Source organism: Hoplias malabaricus, chromosome 4 (genome assembly GCF_029633855.1).
Source record: "Hoplias malabaricus isolate fHopMal1 chromosome 4, fHopMal1.hap1, whole genome shotgun sequence".
NCBI classification, from domain to species: Eukaryota; Metazoa; Chordata; class Actinopteri; order Characiformes; family Erythrinidae; genus Hoplias; species Hoplias malabaricus.
The window spans coordinates 24153762-24174679 of record NC_089803.1 but is presented as its reverse complement, the minus strand read 5'-3'; the positions used below and the strand labels follow the sequence as shown (position 1 = coordinate 24174679).

At 38.6% G+C, this 20918-nt stretch overlaps 1 protein-coding gene across 1 annotated transcript; it reads right to left on the bottom strand.

Moving 5' to 3' along the window:
- Positions 1 to 143: 143 nt before the first annotated feature.
- On the bottom strand, positions 144 to 20692 carry zgc:152774 (uncharacterized protein LOC553526 homolog). The gene is made up of 17 exons (XM_066668918.1): positions 20532 to 20692; positions 20368 to 20440; positions 16932 to 17064; positions 14043 to 14263; positions 13105 to 13252; positions 12345 to 12504; positions 12088 to 12216; positions 11818 to 11937; positions 11584 to 11687; positions 11248 to 11403; positions 9484 to 9603; positions 7508 to 7585; positions 7066 to 7105; positions 5269 to 5381; positions 4010 to 4685; positions 2672 to 2928; positions 144 to 854 (listed from the first exon to the last, which is right to left on the bottom strand). Exons 1-17 carry the CDS (start codon positions 20568 to 20570, stop codon positions 704 to 706), a joined length of 2718 nt encoding a protein of 905 aa, XP_066525015.1. The 5' UTR covers positions 20571 to 20692; the 3' UTR covers positions 144 to 703.
- Between the last annotated feature and the right edge of the window lie 226 nt (positions 20693 to 20918).

Here is a 20918-nt window from a genome sequence, read left to right as displayed (position 1 = left end):
CAGGTTGTTTTTCAGGGTCAGCCAACCGAGGCTTCAGCATAGCAAGACATTTCAGACAATATATTCTTAAAATATTTGCTCTGATGCTGAAGAAAAATGCAGTTAATGGCTGATTCTGAATTATTTAAAAGTACTTAGGCTGTTTTAATGCAGAAATGTCTTTTATACAGAATAATTATGTTGTACACAACCATTTTTTTGTAAAATACATCACAGTACGAACAGCACTGTGAAACGTTAGAGTGACAGTAACTTAAATATTCATGCTCTCAACGGCCTAAACATAGTTATTTAAAATCAGCAAAACAACAAATCAAAATTATTTCAAACTTGAAAAGACACAAAGTTAAAATTTTGGATGTTAAACTGGACATGAACATTATTGTCCTTTTACTTCAACAGAAATATCTCTGCACTTCGCTTGCCCTGTACTTAGAAAAACAGCTAATGTATCAAAAAACAAACAAATCCTATGTATTTACAATGCAACAATGGGTTTCAATACTTTGAGCCCAATATGTATGAGATTAGTTATGCTGTTAATGCCTGATATATATATATATATATATATACATCCAAGTTTGCCTTACTGTGATGTGTCTGTAATAGCAGTAAAAACTGTTTAAGGCACTTGACTGAGATGAGTGGTTTGTGACCTATATACTTTTTCCTGTGGAACACATTCCAATACGTAGTTCTGAAATTAGAGGTTATTAGCTTGGATAATTTGGTGCAGGATGCTGTCCACATCTCCTGTCTCATAACTAATACCCTGCATGTCCAGATTGGGCAAGATGGAGGAGAGGAGAGACACCACATTCCGACGAATGGCACGTAACTGCTCGAGAGGAAAACTGTGAAGAGAAACAGATGAGATGCTTACATATACTTTTAGATCAATGAAGACATCTGAAGGCAAGAATAAAAAAAACAATGCTCAACACAGTAAAAAAAAAGTAAGAGGCTACTAATACAGACTACACGTGCAAATGGTGTACAACATGAAATCAGTGAAACTGTTTGTGTATTGACTTTTAAACCATCCTTAGGATGAGTTAGACTAATTTTTGTGATCCAAACTAATCATCCAGTGTCAGTACCCGAACACATCAATGATCTGACTAAATTGCTTTAGCAAAGTTCCTGCTCCAGGGACAATGTGTTTAAGGCAGCAAGGAAGTAACAAACTACATAACACACTTCATTCCAAAATAACGAATAAGAGGGATGCCCAAAATTCAAGCCAGACATACTATATTTATTACTATATTTATTGGTATGTATAACCTCACGACTTCAACTATAAAGGCGTTGAGATGAAAGACATTAAAGAATGTCTTCTCAAAGCTTTTCATGAGGTTTTATCCAGCTTTTTAATTAAAGAGCAATAACAAAATAAAAACACTGATGTATACTGTTTGCCTTAGAAGTGGAGGGGAATTAGCTAGAAAGCCTTTTGTTATTTAACAAAATACACACTCCATTAATAAATAAATACATAAGTAAATAAATGGAAAAATTTTATAGAGTATATAAATATAATTTGTTCTCTCATTGAGTGTGATTGGTGGATTGTGATGGGTTCAACCTAACAGCCTAATGGGCCAACAGCCCTGGTTAAAGTAAAGAGAAATGGCTTGCTTTACCTTAAAGGCTAAGCACCAGCTCTATGAAAGCGTCAAACAAATAAATACAGTGGAATTTGAGTTCCTAACTTGTGTTTATTGATAGTCTGAAAACATGTTATTTCTTACTAATTGAAGGAGTAAGGTTTAAAAGACCGTTGGTCCCCCCCCCCCAACGGTGTTCGGAAACTCTAATAGGCGTCTTGCCTGTGACGTAGATGGTGGACAACAACTCTAGAAGTTGCACTTAATTTAATGCAAAATGATGAAAGGTGTGGTGTTTTTGGCTGCAATAATTCAATGTACAGTGGGACATCTGTGCACAAATGGCCCAAAGATCCCAAAATATCCAGAAAATGAACTAAATTTGTCCACTTTAAACGGGCACTTTGGAAAGGACCCTCCGCTCACTCCGTTATCTGTAGCTCATTTCACTGGCGCTTTTCCAACAATATGGGCATGTAAGGACACCAACGAAAGGTGTTCAAGAGCCTCTGTAACATGGAGGTAAACAGGGTGAGGACACTCACTTCGCCTGTTTTAGTTGGTGTTAGTTAACGTTAGCTTGACTTGCTAAACTCGGTGGCTCAGATTATACTCGGCTGCATTACGGAGGTTTATAGAGTCGGATGAATTCGAGTTCGACTTCGATCACATTTACAAGAATAACCGTACCTCTAAATCTGAGTTTAGCTTATTGCTAGGCTATTGTCATGATTAATGTTGGTTATTTAGCTAGCTAGATACTGCCATAACAGTCAGTCATAACGGTGTTTTACCGCGGCGTTGTTCAGCTGTTGTCCACCAGTGACGTCACGGTTGCGTTCAAGAATTTCCGTAGCGAGCTCGGGTTTTTCCGTCAATTTAATAAAATTGTCAGTTTTAAAGCAAATTAAGCAGCTATTTTCATTTTAATCAATACTTATATATGTCAGCAACTAAAATAATGTGAAAAATTCATGGAGGTCCATTAAGTGGTGCTTAGCCTTTAATATGAAAAGAAGGAAAGTGAGAAATTTGAAATATTATGTTGTATGGGTACAGACCTATCATTAGCATTAAAAGGTGTGCTGGTGCTTTGGTCTCTCCTCTCTCGTGTCTCTCTCTCTGCTTGTTTCACTTTGCCCAAGAGCTGCTCTTGCTCTTTTTTCAGTTTATTTACTTCTGTACAGAGAGCTTGGTTTTGGCTCTGCAGTCTGGCCAATGTCTTACTCCAGTTCAGCTCATCTGTTGTCCCCTGCTTACCAGGAGGACTGCTGTTCCTCTGTGATGAGCTTTGTTTCTCTGACTGAGGTCCTGTTTTCTAAGTTCGAAAACAAAGAACATAAAGATTATTAAGTGTTTTTGATGAACAATTAGAGTAGTGATTTTGCACACAAGCTGCACAACCTGTACTAACTAGATTAGAACTACACATGTACACTAGTCACAACCAGACATTATATAGATTTAAATGGAACCATCCTGAATTTGTGAACAACTGAAATTCTCATTGCTGGAACAGAAGAGGAAGTATATTTTTGCACCTGTGACTAGATTTTACACAGGCCTGCCCCTGTCAAAAGAAGCACTCTGTAAATGTTGTAATGTTCAACAAAACCTTATAGTTGAAATATCATTGCCAATTACAGCCAAGTTAAAACAATTGCCTGGGAATCTTAATGAAAAGTCTGTGGCATGCTTTGGTCATAGTATCACACTGATCAAACACCACAGCAAGCAGCAGCGTTAAGCAAAGTTCATATAAAAATCTTGTTTTTACTGTTTTTCCTCCTTCCCTGCTGACATTCTGACCCTATTTGCTCATTCATTCATTATCTGTAACCGCTTATCCAATTCAGGGTCGCGGTGGGTCCAGAGCCTACCTGGAATCATTGGGCGCAAGGCGGGAATACACCCTGGAGACACACACACACACACTTTTGAGTCGCCAATCCACCTACCAACATGTGACTGTGGGAGGAAACCGGAGCACACGGAGGAAACCCACGCGGACACAAGGAGAACACACCAACTCCTCACAGACAGTCACCCGGAGCGGGAATCGAACCCACAACCTCCAGGTCCCTGGAGCTGTGTGACTGCGACACTAACACTACCTGCTGCACCACCGTGTCGCCCTCCTATTTGCTCAGTCCTCTCATTTTTCAGCAGGGCTTTTTGCTTGGTTCTCTTCTTTCTCCACTCTTAATGAGTCAGCTTTACGTTGTTAAATCTTGTCTTTTATGTGTTTCTCGTATTTAATGAATGTTAATATGTTACATTAATTCTAAATATTTTTAAAGCAAAGGCCAAGCACTTGAGCTTCTTATACATCACTGTGCATTCTACATGGAAGTATGTAAACCCAGCCTATATTTATACATCACAGCCTTCATTCTCACCTTGGATGCTGCAGAAGCTGTTGCAATAGATTCTGCCCCTGAGTGATTAGATGTCAATGCCTCTGTGTTCTGGACAGACGGTATCACCCCATCTGCCACATCTACTCTCAAACCTGATATCTCTCCTTCTGTGACTGTCTCCACAGCTGGCTCCTGGAGGCCAAGAATTTTCCTAAGTCGTTTGGCCTCCCGTTCCAGCTGAGACAGCCTCAGGGCGATGGATTGGCGATCCAGGTCTTCTACAGGTAACGGAGAGACGGACTGGCGACTGATACGGCTAAGGGGAGGGACCACCACTGTCTGAGCTGGCGGGAGGGGGTGAGACCAGGCCATAGATGACTGAGAGGTGGGAGGGTGAGGCCAGCTCAGGGATCCAGAGACAGGCTTAAGTTGTTCTTTAGGATAAGAACCTTGTGAAGTCTGTTGCTCTGGAAGAGTCTGGATTAAGTCAATGGCGGCAGACTCTTTAGAACTCTGAATTTTGTCCTCCTCCTGGATCAGTGTAATTGGAGCCTGGGGCTTGTTTTTTGCCTCATCCTTTTCTGATGATTTCTCTGTCGTTGAGGATGATGCTGCAGTTGTTTTTTTTCCTTCAATGGAATAAACTGCAGCCTCAGAGCATTTAGAGGTCTTGCTGCCTATTCTACTGTTAGACAGTGTTGCTTTTCTTTTGTTGCTGCAAAAAAGAAAAGATCATTTTATACAAGTTAATATTGGTTAAGTATCTACCTGTGTTGTTATATGTGATGTATCTGCATCATTCAGCTAAGCACTAGTTTCCTTATGCTGCATTTAATTGTTTATACATTTCTACTTGTTTTCAGTCTTTTCAGACACTATAATTTTTCAAATACATACAAAGTACAATGTGAAAACATGATATTCAGTTAAATGAAAAGCACATTCATATCTATTTATCTGTCTGCATCTATCTAGCTCCAGAAACCACAATTAGTAAAGCACATTTGATATAATTAAAAAAATGTTTCCTTCCTTTTGCGAGAACTGTTTTATTAAAGCAATATTACAGTGAATCTTAAACATTTTCACAATTATCTTGTTTTGGCTCATGTTTTCTACTGAAAACCCTCTCCATCTTGTGTTTTCTTGCTTAAATTAAAAACAGCATCCTATTTGCTTGAACACATTTTCTTGATTCCTTTAGTTATAATTTTAGTTATAATACATTTCTTATTTGACATCATCCCATTATAATAACATAATGTAGAGGGAACTCTTGGAAAATGTCTTTTTCAGACCTGCGTGTAACTAAAGGCTCTGGCATGCAGTCTTTTTCTTTGTCCTGTGGGTCTGTGTCCATGGCAGTTTCTGATGTCCTCTCACAATGAGGTAGAACACCGACTTGACTCCCCTAAAACACACAAACTTCTTTTACTTCAGTGGTGCATTTGTGAGAGCAGGATGTTCAGCTGTAATGTTGGATAAATATTTAAGCAGAAGTTCTTACAGTGTGTTTGTAGACTCAGACTCAGAGACATGGCTTGTAAAATATTTGCTTTGAAGAAAAATGACTGTGCTAGTGCTGTGTAATACAGTGCTTTATTATTATTATAATTTATGTTTTTTTGCCAGTAAAGCCACAGCTTCTGTTTCCTTGACAAATCACTCACTGTTTTGTGCACATGTATGCTTAAGTACTAACACTTAACACTGTTAAAGTACATGACATTTCCTTTTTATGTGAGAAATTTATAGACAGTTTTCAGTTCCTCATCTGCTTTTAGAAATGGACGAGCATGTCTGAAAGGTGGAAAAGCTGTTTACAAAACTCTTTTGTTCTCTTATTTGGTGTGAGTTGTACTTCACACATTTCTCCCATTTCTGAGATATTTTTAGTTGTCTGCTCAAATTGAAGTATGCTGACGTTCATACATAATTGCTTTAAAATGCAAGTATACTTACTTAGTGCTAAGAGGCTAAAAGTAGTATGGCCAGATGTCTAGCTTTGACCAGAGAGTGTGGTTTTCAGCTGCTCGTCCTCTATGCAGCCACTGGAACACCTTATAATCGTTCTTTTGTAGTGCACTTAGGTTTGCTTTCTGCTATGGACCAATATTATTTTGTACTGGCTCCCTAATAGTTCTTAGGAAATGCCTTTATATTAATTGGTTTAACAGCATCTCCATATGATTTTATAATTCATCATTTAACTAACCACAGAAAATCATCCTTAGCCAATTAGTACTTCTCAACAACTGCCTTAAAGTTACGAGTGGTCAGCACAATATTTCATGGAAAATTAATTTCATGCTTTCACTGCTGAGAAGGGCGGCTAGGGAATGACATGCTGATAAAGACAAGCAGAAGCAAAATGTACAGAGTGCAATTACACCATCTGGTTTTGCCCACTAGTGAGGAACAAAAGCGCAATTTTTCAGTTATTTTGTTTTAGTCCCTTGTCCATTCTAAGTTTAATTCATTCATCCATTATCTGTAGCCACTTCTCCAGTTCAGGGTCACGGTGGGTCCGGAGCTTACCTGGAATCATTGGGCGCAAGGCAGGAACACACCCTGGAGGGGGCGCTAGTCCTTCACAGGGCAAAACACTCACACATTCAGTCACACACTCACACCTGTGGACACTTTTGAGTCACTAATCCACCTACCAACTTGTGTTTTTGGACTGTGGGAGGAAACCAAAGCATCCGGAGGAAACCCACACAGACACAGGGAGAACACACCAATCTACTCACAGACGGGAATCTAACCCACCACCTCCAGGTCCCTGGAGCTGTGTGACTGAGACACTACCTGCTGCACCACCATGCCGTCTCATTCAAAGTTTCAATATTTTTAATCAATGCACTTATTTCTTAGCACACCTGTTTGTTTTGCTGCCAATAGTTTTTCTTTGTGCTCTCACAAAAACACAGGCTTAGCACTGTGACAGGAGAGCCTCAGGCAAGGAGGTGAGACTGTCTGCACTCTATTTGTTACCAGTTATAAGATATAAGTTAATCCGCTAAAGGTACATGTTAATGTGCTAATGCACTTTAAATGATGTATGTTTGAGTATATGCATTTTATCTCCTTACCTCTCCATATCTTCCACGTTTTTTCACCTGACCATGTTCCCTAGGGACAAAGAAACAATTTGTTTATAGCAGTTTATATTTTCTTCATAACACATTACATTGAAATCAATGAATGTTTATGGTTGCTTTACATACACCTAGAAAACACAGTTCTCACTATTCACTCTCTGTGTTCAGGATGTGGTTTAACAGTAACCTATAATCCCACATTCTGACCATCTCTCTCTCTCTCTCTCTGTCTTCCTCCCTCCCTCCCTCCCTCCCTCTCTCTCTCTCTCTCTCTCTCTCTCTGTCTTCCTCCCTCCCTCCCTCCCTCTCTCTCTCTCTCTGTCTTCCTCCCTCCCTCCCTCTCTCTCTCTCTCTCTCTCTTGCTCAATTTCTCACACATGCAAACACACACACACAACAACTCAGAGAGATGTGCTGCTGGTGATTAGTTTACTGTTTTTTATGTGTTTTCTCATAGCTAGGTGTTAGCTCGTCCATGGCCTCCTCTGGGTCTTCTGGCACCAAGCAGCTCCTTTAAGAAAACATCACAGAAGCAGCATTATCATTTCAGATGACTGTGGCTGTTTGTTGACAGTGTATATATGCAAATGCTTGTGCACCCTTGGTCAAATTGCACTTTTTTAAAATCAGGAAGTAGTTAACTTTTAGTATTTTTTTATGTGGCATGTATGTGGATCTGTTTACTGAATTTGAGTTTGTGGCATGAGAAAATGAACAAAAGATCCTGTTCTTTCATTTACTCTGTTTCTAAGTAAAAGCAGCCATGATGCTTTGAAATCATTCTGCTTTATGTATGATGATAACTTTGGTAGACATAATTTGTATGGTTGTATTGTATTGGTAGACAAGGATTTATATGAAATACATGAAATATTCTCAGTGAGTCCCTGGTTCTTGGCTACTCTTAGAAAAGATTCACACAAACAAGCTAAACAGTCTGTCTAATGGAAAACAAAGGGAACAATCTTCCTAAATGTCCTTTGTTACTCAATAAGGTGCAGCTCTGTCTTGGAGATACGGTTCTTAAAAAAAAAAAACATTAAACAAATTGAAAATAACATTAAAGAACTACTGAAAGTTATAAACCTAGTATATAGAGTATATAGACACTTATAATCTAGATATCTAAATGCACATATTTCAAATGGGAAAATCTATACATGCAATTAGTCACAATAAGCTAAATTGACCAGTACGATTCTTCTGGCTAAGAATGACATAGTGACAAAAGACAAAATATTAAACAATTAATCTGAATTAGAATTTTTACATTTTTATGACATATGCCATGTTCAAATTGGATCACATACTTTCTCAGTAATCTATGGCAAATACTTTATTTGCCAACACAGAATCAAACAGTTCTTCTTACTGCTAACAAGCTTTTTGCAAGTCTGCGCTAGGATTTTGAACCATTTTTCAGGACATAGAGGTTGAAAGGCTCCCTTGTCTTCACTCTGGAGTTTAGTTCTTTCTCTCCATCTTAAGCTCATTCAGGTGCGGACTTGTAAATATAGCTGATATTATCAGGGATGATAGTTTTCTGTTAAGCCTTCCTTGACCACTTCGGCTTGTTGAAAGATCCAGTGATGTCTAGGTTTTTTGCAGACTGACTGATGTTCTTCTCCAGAATCAGGGACATGGGTTTCATATTGTGAAAAAAAGGAGAACCATTCATCCCTGAGAACAGAATCACCCTGATCAGGCATGGTGGTGTGAGTGTAATGCTTTATTTATTTATTTATTTATTTATTTCAGCCAGTGGGCCAGTCAACATTGTCAAAGTGAATGTCATCATGAGGAAATAAGACTATACTTAGATTCTAGAGGAACACCTTAGGCAGTCTGCAGAAAAAACTTGCCTCGGGTAGCACTGGTGTTTGTGTTTGTGTATCAGTATCTCGGAAAAAGGCATTTTTAATAAAAATGTAAAAAAATAAATCTATAGGAAATATCAAATTTAACATATGTACTGCAGTCCAGTTGTTTCTTTGCATACATTATAATCCCCATTTCACCCTGGTTAGAAGTCATTTACACATACCAATCTTAAGAAATTATAAATTATCTCATTTTTAATTCATAAAAAGCTCATCCAAAATAAAAGCATATGACTATATTCACTGTAATTAAAAGTGTACAAAACATGGCGACTTCTTATTAAGGAGTAGAAAAGGATTACAAAGAAATGGAAAAGAGGAAGCTGGTGTTTTCAAATACAAAGTTAGGAATTATTTAGGAGTTTGTTTTTGTCACAGCCAGGTAAGTGTGGTAAACAGAATATTCTGACGTGCTGAATGTGTGGGGTGAGGCTGTTGAGAATTATGAGGGAAAATTTGCATGTACAGGCAGGCAGGTGTGTATGTGTGGGTGAGTTGAGGTGAGGTTGATGTATGAGGTGTCTCTGACCTGAGGCGGGAGATGGGATGCTGGCTACAACAGAAGCGCTCAGGAACCTTCCCGGAGAACAAATGAGTGGGAATCCCCCTCCACTTCATACATTCTTCACACTGAATCCATGTCACATCCCTACAACACAGAGAATAAACCCATTCAATTCATGGAATTCATTGCATTTCCATTCATAACAAACTTCAGAAAAAAAGCGTCATATCTCCTTTAAAGCCTTTTTATAAATATGTAGCTAGTTTATCACATGCTTCAGTAAGCCACACAACCAGCTGCTGTTTCCTTTTTAGATGATTTACAGATAAAGTTACTTCTCTTTCCTCCATTTCTCTTTGTGTTCGGCTGTAGATTTAGGAGGCAGTTTCTTTATCTTTAACACCAGTTTGAGATGTATGAGGCCTGTGTGTGTGTGTGTGTGTGTTTCTCTGTGTGTGAGTGTTTGAGAGTAGCACAGAGAACATGTAAACTTGTGAAAACGTGTGAACTCTGTGGTCTAACAGAAAAGCTGCCTGCTACTGCAATTGTCTGTTTATAGCCAGACATGTCTCACCTTCTCGGTTTACTCATAAACCAACAGTTAAATATTATTTGACAAATAACAGCTGGATGTCAAAATGAAGAGCATTTATTCTTACAAACAGATTTCACCTCAAAAAACAAAACAAAGAAAAAAAAAAACATGTGAAAGTTGAATGTGAGCTAAATGTGTATGCACACAAAACTATCTTCTGGCCGTCCAGAAAATGGAGAACAGCTGGGTGCATTTTGTAAAAAGGAGGATTGTGCACATGGTGGACAAGTGGATCAGATACAGCAGGACTGCTAGAGTTTTTAAAGACCTCAGAGTCAATGCTGGACTGAGAATAGTCCGCCAACCAAAAACATCCAGCCAACAGCATCCTGTGTTCGCTGATGAAGGACTAGAAGTCGACCAACACAAATTGTGCAGCAACAGATGTGGTATTTTCACTGAATTTACACCAACATCACAATACACACCACCACCATGTCAGTGTCAGTGCAGCAGTGAGAGCGACCCACCACCCAAATCATATCTGCAGGGTGAAACAGAGACCGTCTGTAATTGTAGAACCACAAAGCACTCCTGTATGGTCACTGGAGCTGATAAAATGGACAATGAGTTTAGATACAAGTTTGATGCTCATAATCCACCAAATTTATCATTCAGTATGTAATGAGCATACTATTAGCAAGAGAGGCCTCTTTTAAATGAAGCAATGAAGTATCTGAACTTTGTGGGGAGGATTGCCTCCCCACAAAGTCTCCCACCTCTACATACAGTTTCTTGACACCACATCCGATCTTACCTCAAGCAGAAGCCATCCAAAACTTCCTGCCTTGTTTCTTATAGTTATCTCACATCTGTCAGTTTCTCACAGTATCATTTCACGTGGTCTGAATTACAGAAATAAGAAGATAACTACTGTCTGTCCAGAAGAAGTCTGCTAGCACACTTGCTGTTAACCATTCGTCTGACTGGAAAATTCTTCTGGACATGCCCATCAAACTCTCCTGATGAGCAGCTCTCACATATCAGAGTTTCTTTGTTTCATTTGCATGTACCACAGCATTCTTTGCAAGGCTGAAAAAATACACTACACACTTCTCTCAAAAGGTGCAGTTATGCTTATATCTTGTATTTTTATCTGACAGCCCATTTGCTCATAGGACTTGTTGAGTCTCCAAAGTGGCAGTATGAGTGCAGTTAAGTGGTTGATGACATTCTGTTTGTAAAGAGCTTACACTTCTTCATCTTCCTTCTCATTCTCTTCATCTTCCTCTGTGTTACCTTCTTCACTTTTTTTCTCTAGGGCTCGGAATGCTCTTTCTTTTGCCTTTTTTTCTTTTTTCTCACGCCAGTAGTCATTGAGTTTGAGGCCAAGGGCTGCTATTGTGAGTCTTAAAGTAAAAGAGAAGAACAAGAAGGGTTAAATCTATTTAGTGATTAAATTTTACAGCGGTCTTCAGTCAACAAGCTCATTGTAAATTGTCATTTCAAGTTAAAATGACATTACAATTATATAAACGTGGCTGCAAACACTAATAGCAGCATTAATACTGTGTGAGCATTTGATATACCTGTACTCTTTAGTGTACTCAAAGTCCTGCTTGTTGTGAGCCGGCTTGAGAAAGTTACACTCAATGACTCCAATAACACCCACACCTGACCTTTGTCCTGAAGACTGTGAAAGAGAGAAAGACAAAGAATGAACGAAACAATAAACTCTCAGCACAACCAACTATCTACTACCACAACTGTGAATCGATCCAGAAATGAAACATCCCAATCTTGACTATGTTTATTTCTGGTACCTTGATCTGACAGCCCACTTTCTCATAGGACTTGATGAGCCTGTTGTTATGGTACATCATGATGCCGTAATGATCTTTGTTCTTACTGTTGAAGCCAAATGTAATCTTTACTCGTTCATTCTGTTTTGTACACGATTAAGGCATACAACCTGATTTTAAGTATGTCTTGGTAATATACTGGGAAAAGACATATTTTAAGATTTGACTACACATGAAACACTGCACAAAACAACAGCATATATTTCCAAATGAGAGACTGAAAAAGGATACAATGAATTGTGGCTTATAAACATCATTTTCAATCATGGACAGACTTTTCGTCACTAGCTTGGTCTGAACCTTTTTCTGTCTGAGGATGATCTGGATCCTTGGTTTCAAATATAAAATACTGAGATACGCCTGCGAGAGAAAGGAGAGAGAAACAAAGAAAGAGATATGATCATAAATGTATAAAAAAGACTCATCTTAAATGCAATAACTACCCCTCCATCCTTCCCAGCTCCTCCTTTCTTTCTTTCATCACTTACTCTGAGAGAATAATCCATCTCTGGAACAATGTGGTCAGTTCTGCGAGGGCCAAAGTAACTCTTCTTGCCTTTCCCCTCCATTTCCTCTGAGCGGATCTCTGGAAGGCGAAAGTCGTCCATGTCTGTATCAAAATCAAACTCGGGCTTTCCATCCTTGTTCCTGACAATAAAGAAAAGGGAATACATAAACAACAACAAGAGACATTTTCGTTTGAGTCCTACTCAGCTCACTGCTGACAACACTGTGTAGTCTATGGACTATGTTTTGAGCATGAGGATAGTAAACAGATTTCTTGTTGCTCTTTCCTCTATATTATAAAATAGGCAAAATACAGCTCAGTACTGTGCTTAGACTAATCAGCATATGACTGTTTATTTGTCACAAAGAAAACCATGGGTGCATTGTGTTATTTAAAACTTAGCAAGAGGGTCATGGGAGTATTCAAATCATGCAAATTAATTATCTGCAAAAAATGCAGACTGGATGACACAGCTTCATAATCTGTAACAGTACTTCTTGCACCCTGAGGTGCAAGAAAAGTCTATGCATGATTTCTTTCGAAATAAACATTTACATAAAAATGTAAATTATGAGCAAGCAGCGATGTTGTAATATTCGTTTACAGAACATCAATATTGGCTCATAATAAGTAATAATGTATTTCTGGACACTAGATCCCACATTCCTGATGTAAGGAGTTTCTCGCAGCTCATGAAGCTATTGTATGTTAAGGGGCAATGTTCCTGGTACTTCACACACCTACGAATGTTCCAGATGAGGATCTTAGTTCCCTTCTTGCCAGGAATTGAGTCTAGCTGTTCTTGTAGCTCAAGAACTGATTTGAATATTGAGTGAGTGAGTATAGCTCTCAGACTCGCCTCAGAATCCTCTGTTATTACCAAAGACTGTGAGAAAGGAACAGTTAAGGACCGGTGACAAGAAAAAAAATCAACAGCAAAAATTGCCAATAGGCTAATGCATGATCTGGTCAAACATAAAACACGGTTAGATGAGGAGGAATAAAACTTTGGGATACACCTGTTGCCAGGGGTGAATACTGTGGAATAACACAGTACAAGAATCTCATAACTTTAATACAATGACTGTGTATTTATACATTAATTAATTATAACTTACATGTCACCATTCACACCAGTACAATGTAAAGTGGAGACTGAATGTAATTTAATAATTCCATTATGTCAATTATGTTAAGTAGAATCTTTATTTACAGACCCTTTTTGTTTCAACTGGTATCTTGAAATATACTCTGAACTGCATATTTTTTTAGGTAAACAGAAAAATAATACAGTGATCCGATGTGGCAAACCAAGACGGAAACAGCTGAAAGAAGAAAAAGAAGAAGAAATATAATAGTCATGTAACTTTTACTTTTCGCAATAGGTCCAGGTATACAAGGGTTAAAAATGGCTCTTAATTCAAATGTCACATGGCAGTTTACCTTTGCAGTTTTTAGAATTTACTTCAGGTTATGAAGTTACACATGCATTATGACTACTATTCTAAAAGAAACTGCTTTAATACTGTACTGCCATTTTGTTTTTTACACTTAATAACAGACATCTACTTTTAACTAAGGATTATTGGAGCTCCCTTCCACAACTGACGGTGCAAAAATAATCTCATTTTAGTCAGATGATAACATTGATATTTAATACAGCGTCCATAAAGGATATTGGTCTGTTGATTGAAGGGTGCAATGGGTACTATAACAGCCTGAGCTTTAATAGCCTGGAGAAAGGTCTGAGAGAGCATTCCCACACTCTGACATCCTCCATTCTTAGTGAAGATCAGAGCATCACGACCCAAACGCATTGAACCAGATTTGAAGCCATTTCCATAGACTCCTATGGCCTGGTGAGTGCCTTTACCTGATCCTTTCTCTGTGAAACCAAAGCTAGAGAGAGAGAGAGAGAGAGAGAGAGAGAGAGAGGGAGAGAGAGAGAGAATGAGATTACATATGAACGAATGAATGAATTCTGTAATATTTTTACCAGTCAAATGTATAACTGAATGTATAACTGACAGCAAAATGGATATAGTGAGAGGGTTTTAACATCAGGATGATAGGTGGTTGACAACTTCTTGCTTGAAACATGTCATAGCTGCACAGCAAATTCACCCGTGTTAAATCAACACACTGTTAGTGTAATAATTTAACACTCTCAGTGTTAGGTTAACACTAATAGTGTTGATTTATCACTGGAGTATTTGCTGTGTGTGCAGTGCCAAATGGCTATATAATTATACCTTGCTACAGTGTTTTGTGTTAAGAATGTACAAATGTATGTGGCTGTGAACCCAATTTAATGAATATTATGTCAAGTGTAATGTATTTTGTGAATGAATTCACACAAACCGGATTCCAAAAAAGTCGGGACCCTAAACAAATTGTGAATAAAAACTGAATGCAATGATGTGGAGATGGCAACATCTAATATTATATTCAGAATAGAACACAAATAACAGATCAAAAGTTTAAACTGAGAGAATGTATCATTTTAAGGGAAAAATATGTTGTTTCAAAATTTCATGGCGTCAACAAATCCCAAAAAAGTTGGGACAAGGCCATTTTTTACCACTGTGTGGCATCCCCCCTTCTTCTTACAACACTCAGACGTCTGGGGACAGAGGAGACCAGTTTGTCAAGTTTAGAAATAGGAATGCTCTCCCATTCATGTCTAATACAGGCCTCTAACTGTTCAATCGCCTTGGGCCTTCTTTGTCGCACCTTCCTCTTTATGATGCGCCAAATGTTCTCTACAGGTGAAAGATCTGAGCTGCAGGCTGGCCATTTCAGTTCCCGGATCCTTCTCCTACGTAGCCATGATGTTGTGATTGCTGCAGAATGTGGTCTGGCATTATCTTCTTGAAAGAGATGACGTCTAGATGGGAGCATATGTTGTTCTAGAACCTGAACATAGTTCTCTGCATTAATGGTGCCTTTCCAGACATGCAAGCTGCCCATGCCACAAGCACTCATGCAACCCCATACCATCAGTGATGCAGGCTTCTAAACGGAGCGTTGATAACAACTTGGGTTATCCTTGTCCTCTCTGGTCCGGATGACATGGCGTCCCAGTGTTCCATAAAGAACTTCAAATCGTGACTCATCTGACCACAGAACAGTCTTCCATTTTGCAACACAATTTTAAAAGACCCCTGGCCCAGTGCAAACGTCTGAGCTTGTGGAGCTTGCTTAGAAATGGCTTCCTCTTTGCACTGTAGAGTTTCAGCTGGTAACGGCGGATGGCACGGTGGATTGTATTCACTGACAACGCTTTCTGGAAGTATTCCTGAGTCCATTCTGTTATTTTCTTGACAGTGGCATTCCTGTTCGAGATGCGGTGACGGTTAAGGGCCCGGAGATCACGAGCATCCAGTAGAGTTTTACGGCCTTGACCCTTACGCACAGCAATTGTTCCAGATTCTCTGAATCTTTTGATGATGTTATGCACGGTTGGTGATGATAACTTAAAAGTCTTTGCGATTTTACGCTGGGTAACACCATTCTGGTATTGCTGCACTATCTTTCTGCGCAACAATGGTGGAATTGGTGATCCTCTAACCATCTTGGCTTCAGAGAGACACTGACACTCTGAGAAGCTCTTTTTATGCCCAATCATGTTGTCAATTGACCTAATTAGTGTTAATTGGTCTTCCAGCTGTTCGTTATATGCTCAATTTCCTTTTTCCAGCCACTTATTGCTACTTGTCCCAACTTTTTTGGTATTTGTTGACACTGTGAAATTTTGAATCAACATATTTTTCCTTTAAAATGTTACATTTACTCAGATTAAACTTTTGATCTGTCATCTATGTTCTATTATGAATAAAATATTGAGATTTGCCATCTCCACATCATTGCATTCAGTTTTTATTCACAATTTGTTTCATGTCCCAACTTTTTTGGAATACCGGTTTGTATTTTATAAGTATTAGACTGGTGCTAGTGGTCATGTGGGAATCATTCAGATATGTCAGACCGATGCCCCCATGACCACTAGCACCAACCTAAAATTTGTTGGCTGAGTAACTGATAGGTCCACCTTCCATTGTCTAGTTGGAAAGGTTATAATTAATTTTGATTTAATTTTGTATTACTCTCTATTCTATATAATAATATGGTGAATTATTGTTAACTACTATGAAACTATGAATTATGTAAATTATATATAATTATCTCTCTGTATCCACAAGGGATTTGCTTCAGGACTCACCATTGATACCAAAATCTGCTGACGCTAATGTCCCTAATATAAAACTATATAATATTTGCCTATAACCTATGCATAAAGTAAGTTCATTCTATCTCACTCTGTAACTGTGTTAACACTCAGAAAGCCCTGCCTACACTTCATGTGCATGAATTCCGCATGGTACAAGTTTTTTGGACGTTTTAAAAAATATTTTTCATCCATCGCTGGTTGAATCTTACTAAACTAACACATGTTGTGAGATGGAGGATATTATTCAGTTGGCAAATACACACTCTTTCGAATCCTGATTCTGGTATGAAAATGAATAAACACTCAGCCAATATTCTAGGTCAGTTCCCAACTCACCTAAGCATTTTGTGCAGTTTGCTGGGGGTCATCCCACTGCCATTGTCAATGAAGCTGAGACACTGGTGGCCATTTGTAGTTACCACATCAATCCAGATCTGCTTGGCTGTAACTCCAGGGTCAGAAGCATTATCTAAAAACAGAGAGGCTAATTAGTCAACTACAATTATTCTACACTCACTGAGCACTTTAATAGGAACTCCAGCACCACAACCAATGGTGAGGCAACAGTAAAACGCGTACTGTCATGTGAATACAGGGCTGCAGCTTTAGGCAGTATTCACAATCTCCTCTATATTTGCTGTGGCATGTCTGCTGGTGCCAGACAGGATGGTCTGAAGATTTATATATCTGCTGATCTCATGAGATTTTAACTCACCACAGTCTCTTAAGTTAAAACTGAAGAAAAAGACGTTCAGTGAGCAACAGTTTAGATTTGTTAGTGAGAGAGGTTAATTGAGAAAGGCCAGACTGGTTCAAGCTGAGAGAAAGGCTAACTCAGGTAATCATTCTGTCCAAATATGGTGAGCAAAAAAGCATCTCAAAATACACATTGAAACATCAGGAAGATTTTACAGCAGGTGCCCACACTGAAGGCTGCAGTGAGATAGATATGTGATTCCTGCAGTGGGCACAGGCTCACCAAACCTATCATCAGTATGTGTTGGTGCTGATTGAATGCCACAGTCTATAAACGTTACTAACTGTTGCTAACCATATATAAATGCCATGTATCTGATCAACACCTTGAGGAGACACCAGGAAGAACTGATGTCATTCTAACAGTAAACGAGGCTCTAGCCAGTATTAATATAATGTTCTCATAAAGTGCTTTTTAAATGCATATAGGCAGAATGTGTAGGTAACTTATCTACACAGTGCAATAGCTCACAACATCAGTGCTGTCAATGACATCAATGCAGATGAAATAGTGTATTAGACAGAATTAGATTAGATAGTTGAACAGATAAACACCCAGTACACGTACAAGTTACACGTGTCCTTCAAAGAGTTGTGGGTGCAAATGAGTCATAGGACTATTTATTTATGCACTCATTTATATGCCAACATCCACACACCTGCCACACTAAGTATTCAACACACTTTACAATTTGTGAGCATTGAAGATATTTGTATCATTAACTGCATCAGGTAAAGTGCCATTCAATCATTTATTGTTCATTTCTTCTTCAGTCATTGAGTGTAAACAAAGCCCTTCAGAGTGGTTTGATCTGAAATACTGTTTACAGATTCAAAACTGTTCACAGCAGTACAGACAGTATAAAATGAGTTTAATGTCTCTATCAAAACAACACTTACATAAAACAGACACCTTTAAGGTTTACTATGTCAGAGACCATTATCAATATTATATGAAGTTCTGGTCAACATTATTAGCAACTTTGCTTTTTCAATAATACACAGTATTTTCCGGCATGTAGAAGGCAGCAACAGAGCTTTGATTTGTATACACTATTACAGTAACGCACTACTACATAAAAATATATAACAAAGGAGATGTGTGGCAGTAGAATATAAATGAGCATGTAACAGTTCAGTTGAGTTTACTATACCCTCACTGACTGTGAACTTATCATCAGGAGAAATACATAATTAGAAGCTGTCATGGGATTTGCATGAACTGATGAAGTATACTTTCATATTCAAAAAGGTTTCTCAAATTCCGTTTATTTTTGACAATAGCAAAAACAGGATAGCTGTCTGAGGTGGTCACTAAGATCTTCATTACCAAACATAAACATTCAGAAGGGCACAAGATCAGTATCAGAGACTGACAGCCCTGTTTGCCAAAGTCTACAACATTGTTAAGATATCTATCTGTTGATAAGGAACGTTGAAGAAACTTCCAGAATGTGTTGATAAGAGAAAAATTACCACAAACACCTGCAAAGGCAAACTGTGAACTGCTTAAAAAAACACCACACATAAGATCAAAAGATGTGTAAGGCTAATCTGGTTAGATCTCCATTGATGGCTTCAGCCCATACCATAGAGCTCACACTAGTAACAGAAGGGCCTCATTATGCGAGACTAAAAAGGAATAAAAAGAGAGAATAAAAAGACACATCTGATCTTTGCCCAAACTTATATAGACAAAGCACATAATTCTGGGAAAATGTTTTATGGATTGATGAAAGAAAAGTAAAGATTTTTGTCAATGCAGGCTACTGATTTGTTTACATGCAAAAATCTTATCTACAATAAAATATGGTGGAGTTTCCATAATGTTGTAAGGCACTGGAGGCCTTAAGTATTTTAAAGTATATTTTACTGTGAACTGTGCTACCCAAAGCCAGAAGGCTACATCTTTGTCAAAGGTCAACAAAAAAAAAAGAGAGAGAATTCATGGTAAAAGAAATCAATTGGCTGCATACGATGAGTGAAAACAAAGGCCAAAAGGAAATTTCAAGAAGCTTATAAATATATAGCTACAAACACATTGTGTAACAACTGCTCTTCCCAGGGTTATGTAACTAAATACTACACTCTCAAAAACAATCGAATGGTAGAGGTACATTATTGTCACTAAAGGTATAAAGAGTATAATTGTACCGTTAAAGGCATGGCTGTGGTATTAATATCCACCACAGTGACTGTTTTTCTGACCATGTAGAGCATGGGGCACTTCAAACATTCCAATGTCTATTATTTCTCATGTGAAAAACTTATGTATGTATTCAAGACTTCTGTTGTATTGTGATTTCAGTAATCCAATTAATAATGTCAGACAGCAAAAACTTGTTACGTTAATGCTAATTCCTGGAAATATCATAAATTATATGCTTGAAATGCAAGCGTGACGTTTTGTTGATTAGAACTGAAAAACAATGCATTGGTCTTCACTTCATAATTTGTCATCACTGGTTCCTACAACCATCTAAACTCTAAGTCACTAAGTTCACATCAAACCAGACTGAATGACTTGTGCGTTTGCATTAAAAAAATAGTCAGAAGTCCCTTTTAGCTGGTCAAACTGTAGGGACATGCTGGTTGACATTCCAGCTTTCAAACACACACAATACTACTTTTATCTAGCAGAGGAAACCTCATTTTACAAGCTGTTTTTCCAGGTTTCTTTCCATTTCTGGCCTTAGCCAGCAACAACACAGTCCTGTCTGCAGCTATAGCCCCTTCTGCGGGATTGGACTGGAAGCCAGGAATTCTAATTATAAACAAGGAAGAAGGTCTGCACACAGAAATGTGTCAAATACACAGCTCGATGGTCGCCATAGCTCTCAGTTGAGTGGGGTGTGTTTGAGTGAGTGAGTGTGTGGGTGTGTGTGAGAAAGTGGTAAATGCTCGGCTACATGCGCAGCAGGTGTTCTGGTTCTGCTATCTAGAACAGCTCTCCGGAAGAAGTTCAGCTGAAGCGAAACCTAGGGTTTCTCCAGAACCAGGTTAGTTCATGTCTTACCTACTAACTCTGCCACGGCGCTGAATGGCCACGTGTGACTGGTGGAGTTACTGTCCAGGTAAGATGGGCTCATCTGGAAGAGCAAAACAGCAACATAAAATGGCACGCAACAACAACAACAACACAAAACTGCAGCCAGGTTTCTCTCTATAGTTAATACGCACAGAACTGAGGCGAATCCCGTGCTCGCTCAGCCTCGCCATCTTGATCTTCAACGCTGTAAAAGAAGGTAAACTCCAGGAGCGAGAGGTTCGCGCGCCTCACACAAAAATGTAGTTGGCGTGAGTGCTCACAGTCTTCCTCCTGAGCGCGACAGCAACGTTTCTCTTCCTTCCTCTTTCACTTTTGAGGTCTTGCTCTGATGGCGTTTCGTTTACGCGCAGACTTTGCTGCACTGGAAACACTTCTTGAGAAGATACTGTAATTATTTTCTGCTTTATACGTTGTAAATCTAGGTTCACACTGACTGTATCTGAGAAAATACTTCCTGTTTAATAATATTACTTTTTAACTAACAGTACAAAGGTGTGTCCGAGTCACATTTACCACGG